This window comes from Haemorhous mexicanus, chromosome 2 (assembly GCF_027477595.1).
Source record: "Haemorhous mexicanus isolate bHaeMex1 chromosome 2, bHaeMex1.pri, whole genome shotgun sequence".
Classification (NCBI taxonomy): Eukaryota; Metazoa; Chordata; class Aves; order Passeriformes; family Fringillidae; genus Haemorhous; species Haemorhous mexicanus.
Window position 1 is genome coordinate 107,928,731 of NC_082342.1, and position 18,940 is coordinate 107,947,670.

The following is an 18,940-nucleotide window of genomic DNA, read 5'->3' on the forward strand; positions in this document are numbered from 1 at the left end:
CTCTCTGAAACTCATTTTCCAATTGCTGCCATGCGTGGAGTAAATGTCACCAATGTTTCCATCTGGGATTCTTTCTACCTTGTGTTTTCTGTCCCTGAGAAAATATTTCTTGTCTGCTTTCCAGACCTTTTGTGATATGCTCAAGAATAAAAATGACAATGCTTGATGTTTTCCTTCCTTTCCATCCTGTCTTTTGGAAAAAAATAATCTCTTTAACAGGGGTTAAACAAATCCCACCAGTTAATTGGAATGAGTTTGTACATCTTTACATTATGCACAGTTGAACTCTTTCCCAAAGTGTTTGTTTTTTTTTTTTAAAAGCATCCCCCAGCTTTTCATATCTGAGATTCAAAATGATGATGGATGTTAAGATCTATGTAGTTTCATTTTTTATTACAATTTAGTGTAGTAGGCAATAGAATAGGGAATGCACTGAGAACAGCCAGGCTTTTGAAACTGCCTGTGCAGAGACTGCATATCCACACAGAAACTCTAAGTAAACACTTTAGCTGTATGCTGTTTATTCCACCTCTCTCTTTCTCTTTTCTTTGCTAACACAGGTCCACAAAGATTCTCGAGTTCTCAAGCCCTAGCTTATGGAAGTGTGTAATGTCAGTGTGGTTGCAAAATCACACGATCTCCTAGCTCTGTATCTTATCCTTCACCCAACGTTGCACAACGCTGGACTGTCAGCTAGGAGAACGAGAGGAGCCAGATTGTGTTGTGCCACCTCTTTTTCTAGTTCTCGCATAAGTTGCCACCAGGATATTTTTCTGTGTTTGTAGCACGTTTGGTGGATTTGGGGCACATTCTTTGCTTCCATTCTCCTCATTCATGTGACCCTTTCCCAGTGCTTCCAAATGAGCTAATGTGTCTTCAACATGGAGAAAACCAACTGAGTTGGTTAGGATGTGTATTGTTCTCTTGTTTTATTTGTGGGTTGTTTGGGGTTTTTTTAATTGGTCTTTGTTCTGTTCTTTTTAAAAAACATATCTACAAAAAGAGAATATATAACTTTCTGCCCTAAATACCTCTTTTGCATCAGGGATGGATATTTTAATGGAGTGAGGTGTAATAGCAGAACAGTGCCATGTCTCTGTCCTCACGAGCATCGCTGCATGCAGATTAGAAAGGCTCTGTAGTGCTGCTACTGTATGCCAGATTTGCTATTTGCTCTTGTTTGCATGATAGTATTTCTAATTTACTAATATGATATGGAAATAATGGCGCATCACCGATCTTTCAACATATTGTATCACTGCTTTATCATATTAGGCTAATACACTGCGAGAGTTGATAGCACCTCTCCATGTCAAATGGGAACCACATCTCTTGGCACTGAACCGATTGGACTCAAAGGTTGATAAACTTATCATTAGAGAATTGGCACGACGGAGACTCAACTTCAGCCTCTTGCAAGCAACCTAATGGCCTCCGTTCAGAAAGTCAGTTCTTCTTGAATAACTTTGATGTTTATAACAGTGAACAGACCTGTTAAAGCATAGACAACCACATGCCTGAATATGAGGCCTCCAGGAAGGTGTCAGAGGGCATGGCCAGTCTTTGGAAGAATGCACCCTTTCCACAATGGGACTAGGCACAAAGTCAGATCCAGTCTACATGGAGCACATTTGCAGAAAATACTGCCCCCCACACGGGAGAACGGAAGGGGAAGAGGGTCTTGGCAGGGGAAGGGCTTTGATGTCACTCAGTTTTGTTCTGCACACCTCGAGGAATTAAAGAGGGATTCAGCCATGGTAACTGTAATTTCCCATTGCTTGTACTGAACTCCAGTGAACCCATTCAGGCCACCCAGACAGAGTCATGTCATTTAAGCGTGCTTCACATTAGTGGAGGAAGTTTCCTTACTGTGTCATGCTAAACTAAGTGTATTCTGTCAAGTGGAGGTATGTACAGACCTTTCAGAGACTTCCATTTATCCAGTGGTTTGTACTGAATTCCCAGAGGGTACACTGGCACTCGTTTGGATGGTCACGGAGAAGATACCTCACGCTGAGATTTTAGACTCTGCACTTAAACCTTTGGTTCCTCTTTATCTTCTAGGACTAAAACATGTGAGTGATGCTGCCTGGCCAAGCAGGCACAAAGTATTCTCTGTGTAACACCCAGACTCCGGAGGGCTGTTTTGGGGCCAGTATTTGTCTGGATGTCACTCAAAGTAGATTCAGATATTGTATTTATCATTATGTTCTGAGTCCCCTATGGGTTGATGTTTGCCTCTATCTCTGTGATTAGAATGTGGATTTTCCTTGATATATTTGGCTAAGGGTGTATTGTAATAATGTTAATGCTAATTACTTGATATTTCATACTATCTTACGGGGAGATACTTTTAAAAAATGTATTTTGAAATGTTTTCTTTCTGTTTGCTCAATGTATGGTATTGCATTATGTTAATACCAATAAAATTATATATATATATAGTTATATATATATTTCCCTTTTATAAAGAAGTAAATTATGCTTTTTTGCCTCACTAACAGGAAATGTGCAGTGAATAAAATTACATCATTCTGCCTTACAGCAGGTGACAAAGCTTATAATAGTTTTAATATTCTTTTTTTGAAAAATAAAAAGTATAGTATGACATAAATTAGTTGGAAATTCATCAAAATGCATGTTTTATATTTCTGCTCAATGGGACTGTCACAAAACAGCCTAAATATTTAGCAATGTTGTTTTGGCATCTTTAATTTTTTTCTAATCAGAAACATGCACTGTATTGCTATTATTGATTACAAAACTGTACTGTCATAAATTTTTGCCTGTTGGCCAGATAGACAAACCCTCTGAGTTTGTCTGTAGGAACTGATTTTAAAATTTAATTTAGTGCTCTTTCCAATGCTTGGCAAAGGCAGAATTTATTTTTTATATAAGGTTGCCTTTGAAGTACCTGCCTCTGCCAGGAATGATAAATCACTGCTAAGTACATAAAGATTCTGCAACCTGAAGGATGTGTGATTAAAGTTTTGTTGGAATGGCCTGCAACCCCAGCCAGTCCTTTACATTCTGTCATTAAATTCCATAATTAGTTCGAGGTGAAATGTTTTGGAAATGAATTAGAGAAGCAGAAGCAAGGATGTGACTCTAAAATGTCCTTTGGCTGCCATTTGGGGTAACACTGATGATTTATTTGCTGCTCGTAGCCAAAGGCCAGCATATATCTGCACTAATGCCTATTAGATTGTCTTCAGCTTCCTCTCTTTCTTTTCCCCACCCTTTCTAACATATTGTATTGAGTATCTTTGTTTTGCAGAGGCATTCAGAAGGGCTGTAATTAGCAGTCCCTGGCATTTAATTGCATACACATTTGTTAAATATTTTTCTGTATGCCTTAAAATAAAGTATAGAAAATGGCAGTAAATGTTTCTTTAATGAAGGCATTTGATTTATTCATGAAGTCAGGATTTTTTAAAGGTGTTATTTTGGGCTTAATAAAGGAAATAAGCCAGCAAATTTTCTGTCTTGCTTTTGCATAACCATCGTCTGTCAGGGCTGACGTTCAGTTCCTTTCTCTTGTTCCTTTTGTGGCAAAAACATTCTGCCCAGTGGGTGGGAAATGGACCTTTCTGCTGTGACCACTCTCATGCCAGTTTTGAGAGCACTTTATGCTGAGGTTCATACATGTTTACAAGTTCATTTTGACATCTGATGATGTGAGTGATGTCTAGAAGAGCCACGAGGAATTAGTGCATTTCTCTGGTCACAGCAATAGCTTTTGTCCTGAAAGGTACCTTGAACTCTGTGTGGTGCTTACAGACCATGGGGGTGTGATGGGCATTCAGCAGCTGATGGGGGGTGCCTAATATTTGGCAGTGTTGTGCCCTGCATAATTAAGATGTAAATCAGGGTGCAGCTTAATTAGGTTGGAATCTAATCAGTGCAGCTATCATAATGTGCAGTATAAATCCATTAATAAATCTGAATATCTGAATAAATATGACATCTTCTGGGATAACATTTTGGGAAGCATTTCAGGCCCCTTTCAGAAACGCCTCGGGATGTGCCTCCCCAGCAGACCACAGTGGGTTACAGAGGTAACTGAGGCAGACCTTCAATTCACCTGGCCCCTGCCCACACTAATGTTTCTCCCATGTTGAAAGTAGAATTGCACTTCCTTAGTGATGCGTTTTGGAAACCTCCACTCTCAGTGCTACATTTTCATACAAAGAAGCAACTTGGGGTGTAGCCTGAAGCAGAGTTCATTTTCCAGGTGGGTGTTGCTCACCAGGAAGGTGTCCCCCATCTGTTCAGGCTTGCTTTCAGGTATCAATCCCATAAGGCTTGCCAGGCACTGCTGTTGTGCGAGCGTGACTGTGGCTTGGTTCTGACTGGTGAGTAATGCTGCTGGGTCCGTATCGTTTGTCACTTAACCTTTCACAGCTTTGAGTGCTGCAACCTTAGGTTAGATTTGTAATACCAGTATTTTCCTCAAGGAGTAATTGCTTCTGTATATTACTTGTGAATTATTATTTGTAGGGAGCTCCTCATCCTGTTCCAAAGCTACATAATCCCCACATATCTAGCAATTTTGCCCAGTTTGCTCCAGCTCCTGGCTTTTCTCATAAATACAAATTTTCTATTGTTTTTGAGCTGCAGGCCCAAGGGGAAATGTACCATCAAAGTGGGATTGGTGTGTTTATTTCACTTCAGCATTGATAGCTTGTGGTAAAATTAAACAGCGCTTATATCAGTGTGTGGCACAGAAAAATGTCAGGATATCCTATTTCATTGTGTAAAATTCTCCCAGAGAGTCACTAAAATCAGCAGATTAAGGTTAAACTGGTGCCTTCATAGGCAGCTTAATGAGTAGAGTACCATTTCCAAAACCAAGGAAGGATGCAGCTATAACCCTACTGCAGAAAAGTTCTGCCACTGATCAGAATTCCATTTCTTTGGGAAGCTTTGGAGTGACTTCACTCTTCTGCCCTCTCTGAAATCACAGCCCACCAATATAACTTCATGAAACAGCAGGACTGCGAGCCAAGAGGGAGCTACAGATGCTCATTTGAGGCGTGCAGGGGCTGTCAAGAGGCAGCACGAGCAGAAAAAGCTGATTATTCCCTCTGTGTGTCCCCTTCTCACTAACACAGTGACCCCTTAGCTGGCACTGCTAAGTGCATGTCAGAGATGGCTGAATGTTCTGTCAGCTCCACAGTGCAGATCTGCAGGGAGACACCAAGGGTTTTTCCTTATGCTCAGTTTCGTGCCAGCTGTGTTTAATAAGCAATTCCAGTTGAGTGGAAGGCTGAAAAGATGTGGCTGAGGTGGGTGTGAGACTCAGAGCAAGAGCAGCCCAAGCGTACCATGAAGGTGGAGGTTGCTCATGTGAACGTGCTCCAGCCTGCCAGCTCACACTGCAGCCAGCAGGGCACAGGAGCCTGTGGGGCCATGGCTTGTCCTTCAGATGTCCCCACAAAGGTGACTCCGGTGGAAAAGAGATTTGCAGGGATATACTGACCCAAAAAGAAAACTGCTAGTGCCATAAGTAGTTCTAAATAAGAATTAGACCTATGGTGCCACAGCAAAGGCTTGGCATCTGTCAAGGGCTAGATCTTATGAAAGATGGTACCTGCCTAATTCTGGTATTGAAGTTGGCTGTAGTGGAAAATGCCTGAAATGCCTTCAGATATCTGGCATTTGGGAGATGAGTTTTCCACTTGCCTGCACAGTTCACTTTATTTTAAGAAACCAAGTTTATGCTCATGCATGTGAGAGGAGAAGCAGGCTGGTACCACTGGGTGTAAAACTCCAGGAAGTGCAGGACTCTGTTGTGTTGGTGCTTTCAGGGAGCACCCTCCCTAGGGAGGATCTTTTATTGTCTGCAGGTTTATGTAACAGGAGGGAATAGAAACAGTGTACAACTATCTCAGTAACCAAAAATACTTCCACTTTAGGGGAAATGATGATATAAAATCCAGATTTAATACCTGCATTGAATAAATATGAAATAATAAATACAATAAATATAAAATTTAATGATACTCCAGCTACTAAAGTTTCACCAAGCACATGGATCAAAGCTTGTTTTTAAACAATGCTCCTCCCTTCCTTGACTCAAGACTTCTGGGAAAATCCTGCACTTTTACAAACACAGGGACAGAAAGGACAGAGGATTACTTTAATCAGAAGAAGGCAGGGAAGGGGAAGCAATACCAGAGAGAACGGTTGCAAAGGTTGGGTACTGCTCAAGAAGCCCCTCTTTTTCTTTCAATTTAGTTTTAACTCAGCTTGCTTAAACTTTTCCTCACTTGTAGAAAACATAGATATGCTTGTGTGTGTGTGTGTGTTTACAGATGTAATCACATATCCTGTCAGGCCTTGATTTTAAAGTGCATAGGACATAGCATAGCTATCTTTGTACTTTAGCAGAGAAATTGCTCTGTTTTACCTAGAGCAGATGATTGGCTGCTGTTTCCATGTAGACCTGCATTTTATTGCACCTCCTGCCTGCTGTACCATGCCAGGCTTAAATTCTGTATTACTTCTTCCTTTTCTCAGTAATAAGGGATGTGACCTGTAACATTTTCCTAGGAGCAGCTGACTTTCCATGTCATTGTGGCTCCCCCATAGCTGTGCAGGAGTGACATCATGCACAGCCACAGCTGTGCAGACACCATCTCCTTTAAGCCTTACATTGATTTCACCACTTTGTTCCTTTGAGCTTGGGGTGGGGAGGAGGGGGGAAGGAAATACATAGCTTAGTCTGCCAGCCAGCCATCCAAACAGTGTTAAAAATTATTAATTCCTGAATCTTTTATTAGAAGTGTTTGGGTATGTCTCACTCTTGGGCAGTTTGGACTCTTAATGATTAACCTGACCAGCAGCAAGGATGGATTTAGGCCTTGCTCTGAGAAACCAACTGCTTCTTTGGAGGATTTCTTTTCTCCCCTCCACTGCAACACTGCTAAAATCTACATCCACTCTCCTTTCATCCTTCTTCTTTTTCATCTTGTATCTAGTACCTGGGGAGATCCCTTCAGTCTCTCTGCTGAGTGTTCCCTGGGGATTTCAAGCCCAGCCAGGCTGTGGCCACAGCCCTTGTCTGCCTGTTGGCACAGCCAGGGCTGCAGAGCTGCTGCAGGAGGCTCTCCCTTCCCAAGGGCTCAGCAGGGCTGTGTGCTGCTCTACCTGCCTGTCAGTGAAACCACTGCAGGCCCAGGCAGGTTTGATGGTCCCTGCTGTTAGACATGGCAGAGAGAACCTGCTGTGGCATAGGAGGATTACAGATGCTTCCTGGCTGCCAGGATTAAATCAGTTATTAGTTAGCCTGTGGCAGACCAGGGTGTCTGTTCCCAGCATAGACACATCAGGGTCAAGAAGGCAAAGGGAAAAAAACCCCACCCAGAGGTTTGTGCACCCAAGGCTGTTTTATCTAACTTGAGACCATTTCCCAGAGGCCTGGAGTGCTTCTTCTTCTGGGGGAGTATTTACTGCATTTACTGTCACTCACAGAGAGTCTCTGGGGCACTTGAGGTAAATGCCTCCCCAACACAAAGGTGAAGCAAAAAGGTGTAGTTCTCAAATTGGAATAAAATCTTTGGGATTTGGAGGGTGAAAATAACATGGCAGCTGTTTAATAATGTAATTAGTGATGTATTCTAAAAAAATTGCCTCTTTAATATCCTGAGAAAGCTGAGGTTAGCTGGTTCCTCTGCCAGAGGGAGTGAGCTCACCAAAACGAGTGAAAATGGGAGTTTAAATTTCAGTGGAGCCTGGAGATTTCAGTCTGACTGTGCCTTGTTCTCTTCCTGTCACAGACTTCACAGCAGCTTGGCTTTCTGGGGATTTGCAGAGGGTGGCACTTCTGCTCAAGTGCAGGGCTGACTGCAAGGAGAGGAGTGGGCGTGTGTGAGAGGAGTTGCAGAGCCAAGGAAAGTGCGTCACTGAGCAGAAAAGGCAGCAAACAGAAAAGAGGAGAGTGGGGAAATGGAGAATTCCATCAGAATGGCAGTGGTGTCCGTCAGTCAGGATGAGAAGTCTAATGGCAACGGGGTTGAGCCTGGGTGGTGTTTGGAGGCACTGGCAAAGACCAGAGGGCCCCAATGAAGAGCTTTGATCCTTGAAAAATATGACCTTGTTGGCAGGGCAGGTGACAAAATTCATTAACTGTCCTTACATGAGCAGTTCTGTTCACTTAGCCCCACGTGAAGTCATGGGCTCCTCTGTACCTCACTGAAAGACAAAAACCATGCAAGATTTTGGCAGCTTGAGCTTTAGCTTTAGTGCAGGGACCTCCACTGAAAACTGCTGGAGGTTATTCCATAAATTTAGAGCAGATTTATGAGGAGTGTGTGCCTAGAGATTCTCTGTGTCCAGAGAGCAGTGTGATAGCCAGCTGGGCTGCAGTGGTGACCTTCTGCAGGGTTCTAATTCAGTACCATCTTCCTGAATCATCAGTTTACACAGACCAATCATCTCTTGATCCATGTAAATACCAATGGTAACTTTCTCTCTGGTCACTTTTCACAGAAGTACCTTATGCTCTTATGATCTTGGTTTATAAGAGAGAAATAATGGAAAGATGAATTGCCAAACAGAGCCAGGAGGTGATTACACTTCAGTACATCACAGAGCTTGGTGCATGCTCTTCTCAACAGCAAGTGGTAACACAGTGTGAGAAATCCCACCAGTTTTTTCATGAACGCCAAGAACCCAAACAGTTTTTGACCTGTTGGAGTTTCACCTACTCAGCCATAATCTTCATCTCTCTCTCCTGAGAAAATGTAAAAGTAGTTACAAATATTTACTGCATTCTAAGAACTGAGGGCAAAGTACAAGAAAAACAGAAACTTTTCCTATAGAAAGCAGAAGAGTGAAAAATAATAATAAACACAATGTTTACTAGACAAATGTATTCATTTTCTCCAGAGCTGAAGCAAATAGCTTTGGATTCACTTGAAGACAGCAGGAGCTTCTTTGTTACAAAATTCAGTACCTGTATATTCTTGCATTTGGAAAACAGGGTTCTCACCAGTTTTATATCCCATGTGTTGCAGCTTTGCAGCTTTATTTCTGCTCCTGAGTTGCAGAGTTGTTCAGGCTTCTGTGGGGCAGGGGACGAAATTACAGCTTCAGAGAAGACAGCCTGCTTTTCAGCAGTGTGTGGAAACTGTGACCTGGCAGTGCACTCAGAGAAGCAGGAAAGATGCAACCCCCTACTCAGCAGCTGAATGAGTGTGAAAAACAACTGTTGTGCTGGCTGCTGGTCTGAGGTCACCTGCAAATCCTATTAGACCACATTTTCTACTTAAACAAAACATTACCAGAGGTCTTATTCTTCCTTAACGAGACAGCCATGCTGTAAAAGCATGACTTGCATGCAAATCCACCAATTTTAAAAAAGAAAATGTGTTTTAAGCTCAGCTCTATATCTAACAGAATACCTCAGATGCTTTATGGTGCCAAGGGTTTCACCAACACCTACAGAAAATCAATCAAAGGCTCTAGCAGAAGGCTGAGGGAGGGGAGCTGTGTGTGTAATCTCATTCCCGCCTACTGAGAGCCATTGAGAGCAGCAGCACCACCTTCAGCATTTCTCTGGAAAATATTAAAGGCTTGGGATGTGTTTGCATGCCGCCCACCGCCCTCTCCCCCACCATGGGTGAACAAGGCATCTTGCCCTCTTTAGAGCTTTCCCAGCCTCAGCAGCAGCAAGGCATTTAAGGGACTTGTTTTTCTTCCCTCCTCTTTCCTCTTTAGGAAATCCTGTCCCCTTTCTGATGTGCTGCTCTCAGTGACATCACCAAGTCAGTGACAGAGTGTGGGGGAGGCAGCCCCAGTGTGTGGAGGTGATGTTCTGATGCCTTCCAGAGACCTCCTGTCAATGTTCTGCTGCCCAACCCGGCCTGTGTCCTGCCCCCACAGTGCTGTGCCCTTCCTGAGCAGTCTCAGAGCTGTTCCCAGGCAGGGGAGGGCAGAAGTCCTGTGTCCCTGCTCCCTCTGAGCCCACAGTGAGCAGTAGGTGCCTGTCCCAGGGGATGAGCCCTGAGGAGCACCAGCCATGCAGATCCCAGGCCAGCAGTGTGGGGAGGGAGGTCAGGACAAGCCTCCCTGGCACAGGGTTTATAATCACAGTGGCCATGTTACCATCCAGGGTCATTAAAGGCACTTGTCATTCAGTATTGAACCTTAGGGTTGAACTCACATGCTGTATTTTGCCTTGGTGGGAAGTTGCTGTGTTTTAGGAAGCCATGGTTTTTTGATGGCAAGCCTGGTGTGGTGGCTGGTTGCCAATCCAGGCTCTAGATCTCTCTAGCAAAGTGAATTTAGATGGTGTGGAATCAAAGTGCTGGCCTGCTTCTTCAGCAAGCCATCTCTGTCCTAATCCCCTCAAGGACCAACCTTGGCAGTGCTGCTGGGGAAGAGACACCTGAGGAAAGATCTCTTTTGCCTTGCATAGCAAGAGATGAGAAGGAGAGAGAGAGAAACAGGTGTCAAATACTCCTGTGTCAGACCAGGAGGGAGTTTTCCCTTTGCCCTTTAGCAAATCACTCCCCTTCCACAGCTGTCAGACTGGTGGACATCAGCATTCAGCAACAGGAACTGATAGAGACATCCCAAACTTCTGACCTCATTGCTGCATAGACTTCTTAAGAAAGCATAAAAATCAAGACCACAAAAGATTTTAACCACTTTCTAATTATTCAGCTACTGTATGTTTTGCCCTTTAGCCCATTAGATGTTTTAATAAGAAAGAAAATTGCAAGAAAGAGAAAAGCATCTCATTTCTATTTTATTTCGGTTCTGGCCACCACTGACTGTGATGAACCCAGCTCCCCCAAGCAGGGTAGCACAGGCTAGGATGATTTAGGGAGCTCTGTGCAGACTCAAAATAATTCCATTGATAAAAAGTCTCCAACCATTCTTCTCTTCCATATCTCTTAAAAAAAAAGAAATTAAATGTGTGCTTTAAAAACATTTGCCCTCTAAAAGGCCAAAGGAATAAACTGATGAGAAATGAAGCAAGATTAGTTGCTGATTGCAAAATTCTTGGATTGTATAAAGATCTGTACAAATGCAAACACTTTTTGTGATGGGGTGAAGAGATTTGCGTTGCTGGAGTTCTTGCCTGAGCCTGAGGAGAGTTGTTGCCCTCCTGCATAGTGTGGGCTCAAATGGGAGGTGGCCTCAGGTAGTTCTTGGTGGACTGAAAATGTCACTTCTAAACACAAACTGTCTTCCTGTCTTCTCTCTTGGTGACTGGTAACAAACCCTCTAATCACCTGAGGACACTGGGGTTCTTTACTGAAGGGTACTTCTGTATGTGGTAAGCTTCCAGCCAGTGGACATGACTGTCTTGGAACAGGGTCAGTCACAGGGTAAAGCTAATGCTTGGAACCAAGCAGCTTTCCTACAAGAGCTTCTAGGAAAGCCTCTGGAAGGCACAGGCACCCTGAGCCAGGAGAACAGGCACCCGGGTGAGAGCCAGGACTGCCTGGGAGGATCCCGAGGGCTCTGGGAGCAGCCTGGAGGCCACACACAGGCACTGCCTGGGTGCTGCATGAACGTGTGTCAGTGTGCAAGGGCCAGCAGGGACAGAGCTAAGGGACACAGCTAACACTGTCCCAAGGGCTGCCCTGGCTAGTCCTGATCCCCACTCTGCTAATCCTGACTGCACTGGGGCTTGCAAAGCTTGTACGGAGTCACCGAAGAGCTTCCTCTGGGGGAAACATTGTCTGGCAGGCTGAAGTGGTTTGATGTTTTCTAAGTGAAGCATTTCAAATGCTCATATCAGAGTAACACTTCATGCCCAGCTTTTGCTTGGTTTTGTTTTTAAAGAAGCAAAACCTTTCTTTTTTTTTTTTCTTTTTAAATGCTTTCAGTACTAGTTAGAACGAATATTTTAAACCTGTAATAAATAAATACTTCTCATATTACTGTATTTTGATATAGTACATAATAATATTGATTTTTTTAAGCCAAATCATAATGCAAACAGCTCTGTTTTGGTTTGCCATGCTGCCAGGTCATGGTTGTGCTCTTATATTTACTCTTTAGTTTGCTGCTGAACCATGATGTAATAGTAAAGTAATTGACCAGCATAAGTGACAGCATTACTGACTATTGCACAACAGCACTGAGCATCAAACATAAGAGACAAAAATAAGTGGACTTTCTTAGGACATGTCATTCCAGGGCCACCATCACATATTCTTGAGCGCTGTTATCAGCACTTCCAGTCTGAGATGTGATCCCTGCTGGGTTCCTTAGCAGGATGCTTGCAGGGCTTCCTCTGCTTGTAACAAGGAGGTCACCAGAACTATGTAACTGCAGTACCAGAAATCTGATTTCTGGTAGTAAGTCACTGCACCTTGCACTATTTCTCTTTTTCCCTGTTTCTCTGCATATCAAGACTTTACGTTCTTCAAAGTTTTTCTCCCTTTCTTGTGAAGGCCATAGCAAGAAGGAGCAGTGGCAGTGCTCTTTTCTGGGACTTAGGAGGTGTGAAATATTCTCTTTATGGTCTAGTTAAACCTGTTAAACATTTGGCAAAGTTTTCTGATAGGTCTTCTGTAATCACATTAATGATACATTGTTGCTTTCTCTATTTCTTCCTCCTTTTTTTGTTTTCCCCTTTGTCTCATTACAGTTGAAACTATAGAGGAAAAAACAGCAGACTCCTTGCAAGATTTGTACAGAGCCTTGGAGCAGGCCAGCCTGTCTCCTTTAGGAGAACACCGGATTTCCACTAAGCTGGAGTATAAGAAATCTTTTATAAAGAGATGTAGTGATCCAGTAGTCAATGAAAAACTGCACCAGCTGCGAATTCTGAAAAGCACTTTAAAGGTGAGATAAAGCAGGGAGGAAAAATCCTGCCCCAGGGTTGGATGGGGCTGTTTTGTAATCAGAGATTATTGTGTGCAGCTGGAGTCCAGGCTGAGCCCCAGTGTGCAAACAAGGGAGACGTGGGGAAGCACTGCTTGAAAAGAAGGGGAAAAATGTGCCTGGGAGAGCAGTCAAAGTGAGGGGATCAGTTTTCATTTCTTTATTTTCTTGAATTTAATCTCAGGCAGCTGCTCCTCCTCTAGCTTGTTTAACAGAAGTTGACACCAAATTATTGGAGGAAACCTTAATCCCTTTTTTGTCCCTGAACATTTTGCTTTACCAAAACACATTCACTTTGTAATTGCCAAAGTCTAAAGTTAGACAAAGCCAGCCTTTAGAAGGGAATGGTATCCCTTGCAACACTTGACTGTTTTCTAATTGATGAGCTTGTCCAGGAGGAAACTGTATGCTTGCTTTCTGTGTAAACTGATAGGATCATTGTATTTAATCAGTAAGAGTGATTAAATAAGTAGTGATAATGATAGATCTGAAAATTTATCTGGTAATTTTAAATGTACTACAGCTCTTTTAGCCTCCTTGTCAGCTTTCTTTGTTTGGTACAGCAGTTTCAGTTATGCCCTGATAGAGATTTCAGCAAACAATATGCTGGATTTCCTCAGGGACCCTGTTAACTATATTAAATTACCACATTTTAAGCCACCAGATAATTGTACAGTGCATTTTGTAACAGCTTTCATCAAAGAGGCCTTTATAAACATTAATTAATTTACTTTTCTATCACCTAGAGAAGCATTTAGACAATATTATTTTCATGGTGTGGGGCTCCCATCCTGAAAAGAAATCCTACATGTGCTAAACTTTCTGCACTCTATCATCTCCTTGAAGGCAACTTGCATTATTAGCTTGGTGTGCAAGTCTTTGCAGGATTGAAGGCTGGCAAAAAAGGGCAACATTCACAGCTGTCCATGACTTCTACAAGCATGAGAAAGTGAAACAAAATCTCAGTGCTCTCACACACATCAGGGTGGCAGGAGGTTCACGCCGTGGCTGTGGGTTTTTCCCGTGGGGTCACACACCACAGCTGTGGTTCAGCAGCAGCAGCAGCCTGCTGCCATGCTGAATTGTCTCTTTGTTAGTGGTTTTTGATACCTGAGATGCATTGTACCAATGGCTTCCTGCAATTGAAATTGCTTTCCTTCAGGGAAGTCCAAAACACAGAGCAGCCTCTTGATCCAGCGGGTGCCTGGTTTTGTGCTTCTCTGGAACTTCTTTCTTTTGAATCAAGCAAACACGATTTTTTCATTCTCTGTCCATGAGCCATATTTTCTAAGCCTGTCAGCACTCTTGTTTGGTCTGTGATTGGTGTAAATCACTTTATGTACATGAGACCAATAATGGAAAATGCAATGGCAGCAAGGAGCAAAGACAGATAATTGTTGTTTTCTGCATAGAGCAGCAGTGTAGAGTGACACATGCCTGGTTTGCAGTGACATCATGGTAACTTGTGACTGCCTTACAGCCCAGAGGTCCACCTCTGCCATGCTATTGGCAATTGCATCAAGCAGTAGCTGCTGCTATTACCTAATCAATTAGTCTTTCTTTTTATCAGTACCTTTGATTTCTCCTTCCTGAATGCAGCCAATTGCACTGGCCTGTTGGCACTGATGTTCTGAACTCTCCTTGAATTTTATCCTGCATAATAACATCCAGAAACAGTCCTCCAAACTGCTTCTGGCTCCTGATGTCCTATCTTCTAAGTCATTAATGAAAGACCCCTGTGCTTTCTTTCCTGTAATAACACAAAATCATTTTCCTGTCATTGAGTATGAGCTGCCTGGCTGGTAGTGCAGAGGTGTGGGACCAGCCACAACCTGTGAGAAATAAGTTATGGCAGCTCAAGCAGAGATCTGGTGATCAGGAGTTCCCATGGTTTCTTTTCTACAGCTTGTTCTTATCTTGCCCTCTCTTTCTGGAAGAGAGTATTCTGTGATGAGTATTCTAGCAGGTAGTGTTAATTTGCTGTTGCTTGCACAGCAATGAAAGCACTGCTCATGGAAGATTCTCTGACCCTTCTGATCTGTCCCATCACACACAGCCTGGTATTTCCCCTTGCCATGCTACCCAGAAGGTTTAACATACTCATAGTATGGACATGGAAAACGTGAGTTAGCCATGAGGAGTGTGAAACCCATCTTGCAGGGAGGTTGGAGGGGAGGTTGCTGGTGGCCATGCCATTCCTGTGCTGAGGAGCAGTGCTGGGAGCCACAGGTGTGTGTTAGCTGTGTTTCCAAGGATTATGGCTGTGGCATCCAGCTTCCTCCTCTTGCAACAACCGTGGGTGGCTGTGGGTACATCTGAGGCTTACTGTGACACTCAGCTCCATGAACCAGTCACCAGAGAGGGTTTATGGTACAGCCACTTCCCCTGCCTCCATGGGGCCTAAGGAGGCATCAGCAACTATCTTGTATTTTCCCTTTTTCTGCCTTCTCTCTGCCCCTTCAGTGGTAGAAGAGGTTGCAGCCAGCCAGCCCGTGGCATGCAGGAGATCTGTAGTGGAGATGAGCTGTCATTCCCTGGGGCTCCTTGCACAAGCCTTTGCAATGCAGAGCTCAGGTGCCCCCATGACAAGCCTGGTAAGGAGGTGTAGCTGTGCTCTGAGTGTGTCTGCATCCCACACACCCATGCAGTATTTCTGATCTGATCAAGGGCAAACAGGTGGCACTTTGTTGTATGAAACCTGTCCTGAGAGATGCAAACAGCTAACAGCAAGCAGGGCAGGGCTTGCTTTATCTGGGGCTGAACACAGGGGCAGGTGGGGGAATAGGAACTCTTACTGAGGGTTCTGGACAAGGCGAGGGAAGCCCAAGTCCCACAGGGCAATGTGGGACACCCTGTGGAAAGGCTCCTGTGTGTGAGTGCTCATAGATCAGATAGTCCCTGTGCTTTCAGGTGCTCTGAGGCTTGAGTTGTACCCCCCATTCTCTGCTTCCACCCACACGATTGATTTTGTCAGTGACTCATCACTTGGATTAACTCTTTGCTTGTTCCTTTTCTCTCACAGGCCAGGGAAGGAGAAGTAGCCATTATAGATAAAGTTCTGGATAACCCAGCCTTGACGTCTAGAGACTTTCAAGAATGGAAACAAATGTACCTTGATCTCTTCATGAACATCTATGAAAGCAGCCCCCGGAGGGACTCTGTTAATGGCTCATCTGAGGTGGAAGCACTTATAGCCTCAATAGCACACACTCACTCCTACATAGAAACACATGTATGAGAGGCTCTCTTTTTGTCCATTTGCTACACCCCAGCCCTTTACTGAAGTGCATAAAGTAGTTTTTATATCGATATGTGAGAGCTCTTGTAAATTATATTTTAATGTTACTCAGCTGTGTGAAACCTTCAATGGCCAACGATACCACTTCTTTAATGAGGATTTGTATATTTTATATGCTACCCATGCTCTGCTTGTGTTTACCTTCTGTGAATTAAAAAAACATGATCGTTAGCTATTGAAGAAAAGGATTTAAAAGCATTTTTGGAAGACTGTGGCCTTCATGCAAGAAGTTCCACATGCTATCAAGCTTTTGTTATCAAAGGTCAGTTTTACAATGATATTTTATATTATATAATTCCAGTATTGCATTGCATTTTTGGAGTGCAGGTACTGTTTTGGTGGTGGGAGAAAACCAATTTTTATATTTCATGAGAAACTCTAGGAGTTTTCTTAAATAACAGGGAAAAGGTGTAACGCAGTCGTTGTGTTTCAGTTTTGTCAAACACATAAAAGGGTGAAAATTAGCAGACAAAAAATGACTAATGTGAGTTTAAGTGTCAAAAGGCTAGATTACTTCCTTGTGCTTTTTTTAAAGCCTGTTACTTAGGTTTACCACCAGTGCAAAGGGATGCTGGTTTGTATTATAATTAAGACCAAATTGTGTGTAGTTTCTTAATCACATTTTTACGGAAAAAGAAAAAAGTCATGGTACTGTGATTGATGAAGCTTTTGCACTGAAGGTATCAGTATAATGTGCAGATTTTGCAAAAAGAGAAAATACAGACTTTCAACATCGTTGGTGGCAGCGTTTCTTCAGCCCAGAACAGCAGCAGAGGTTTCCAATGAAATGCTTCAAATCTGAGATGCTTTGAAGATTCCCACAATAGAAGAGGAGTGAATAGGATTTTTCAAGTAGCTTCCTATGTGTTTTCTGAGCTGTGAAATTTGGCTGTATTGTATGCAGGGATAATGTGTAATAAGAGCAGAATTGAGCATGGAATCTGAAAAATAACCGAGGAGTAAAAAAGCCTCTGGTTTGCTTTTGAAGGGGAAGGGATGTCTCTGGGTTCTGCTGAGTTCACAAGCCAATTAAAATGTTTTAAACTTCCATAAATTGCTATCTGCTGAAGACAACCCAGTGAATATGAGGGGAAATAGTTCCTTAGAGTTAGGCACCTGCCTGAAACAAAAGTGGGACGGAACTCTTAAATCATATGTTTGCTTTTTATGAACTTGGTTTTGAAAAATGTTAAGAGCATGACAAAATATTTCTGCTGCTCTTCAGTATTTTGCTGCATAAGTTAGGACTCATGACATGATTTAATAATGCTCATGTGGAAAGGAAAAGCCTCCTTTATACTTTAGTGAGTTGTACTCTTAACCAACTTGAGACTATTGCCTGTACAACTCAGTGAATGTACTTTAAACTTTATGAACTTATGATATTTCCTGCCAGTTATATCCATGAAGGGATGAAGGAAAGAATGGACAGATTTTCTATTTCTTTCTTTCTTTCTTTCTTTCTTTCTTTCTTTCTTTCTTTCTTTCTTTCTTTCTTTCTTTCTTTCTTTCTTTCTTTCTTTCTTTCTTTCTCTCTTTCTCTCTTTCTCTCTTTCTCTCTTTCTCTTTCTCTCTCTCTTTCTCTCTTTCCCTCTTTCTCTCTTTCTCTCCTCTTTTTCTCTCTTGCTTCCCTTTTTCTTTCTTTTCCTCTTTCTAGCCCTCATTTTCTACCTTCTTATTGTGTTTGGATTGCAAATGTTCTGCAGATTTTGCACAACTGTACAGAAGAGTGGCCTTTCTGTAGCCCATTTTCAGTAATCCTATATTCAAGTTGTCTGGATGACAAATCATGTATTAACGTTTGTATAGAATTCTGGATCCAGTGTAAGATTTGTACAATTAGAAGAATATTGTTTGTATAAACTGGACATTTATTTACTGCATGGGTACTGACTTGTATATTAAATTTGTGAGGTTTTTGTAAATTTCTCTTTAAAAATGCTTGACTTGAAATGGATTGTGCTATTGTTCCAAGCATTTAGATTCTCTTGCTATTGTTTTACTGGACCAAAAGTAAATATATTCATATGAAAAACTCTTTATATCTGATGGATGTATATGCACATTGTGTAGTTGATTCCTTGTCAAAACCAAGGCAGTTCAGAAGACTTAGATCTGTTGCTATGCAACAGCCATTCTGCCTGCACTTTACATTAGTAAAGTTAGCTTGATTGCTATAAAGGTGAAAATTAAACATTACAGTTTTTTAAGCTAGTCTAGTGACAAAGAACATGTGTCCTCTCCATTGTGCTGCCTTCTTTTAAGACTATTAAATGTTCTTCTATATATATTTTTATTGTATTAACTCTCAGCCTAGAAAGGGAACACTGTAAAATGAAGTACAATAAATTTAGCTTTTAAATGAACATTTATGGCTCAAGATTCACTTTGCTCCATACCAGATTGATTCTGTGGCATCTGACCATTTTGTCTGCATTTCACATATCCATATATCTTAAAGTGCCCTGGTGTGACTTCAAATTCTGCCAGTGTGGCCAAAAGGGAGTGACACTATTGCTGATTTGTATGTAGGCAGACACTGAGTACAGACTTCTGAAAACCTTCAGTTACCTCCCTCCCCTTTGTACTCTTTGATGAACAGTAAACCTTTTCTGACTGCAGGGTTCTGTCATGTAGCAGTTAACAGCAACCAAGCATTTTACCCTTAGGAACAGGTGTGATAAAACAGCATATGGCGCCAAGGTAAATGCCAAGGTGTCAGTGACAGCTTGTTTCTCCTGTAAGAAGCCTCTTGGAGGCTAAGGATAAGGATACCCACTCAGCTCTGGCCAT

General features: G+C 42.5%; 1 protein-coding gene across 5 annotated transcripts in view; it reads left to right on the forward strand.

The window, feature by feature from the left end:
* Positions 1–18,513, forward strand: part of CNKSR2 (connector enhancer of kinase suppressor of Ras 2) — a 207,202-nt gene extending 188,689 nt beyond the window's left edge. For 3 of the 5 annotated variants that reach the window (XM_059839878.1, XM_059839879.1, XM_059839880.1), the window contains 2 exons: positions 12,614–12,810; positions 15,872–18,513. In XM_059839878.1, the coding sequence (XP_059695861.1) occupies positions 12,614–12,810; positions 15,872–16,087 (413 nt within the window). In that variant the 3' untranslated portion in view covers positions 16,088–18,513. Of the gene's footprint in view, positions 1–1,275; positions 3,478–12,613; positions 12,811–15,871 lie in introns of those variants that run through there. The other 2 variants (XM_059839881.1, XM_059839882.1) reach the window with 2 other exon arrangements.
* The last annotated feature ends 427 nt before the right edge of the window (positions 18,514–18,940 follow it).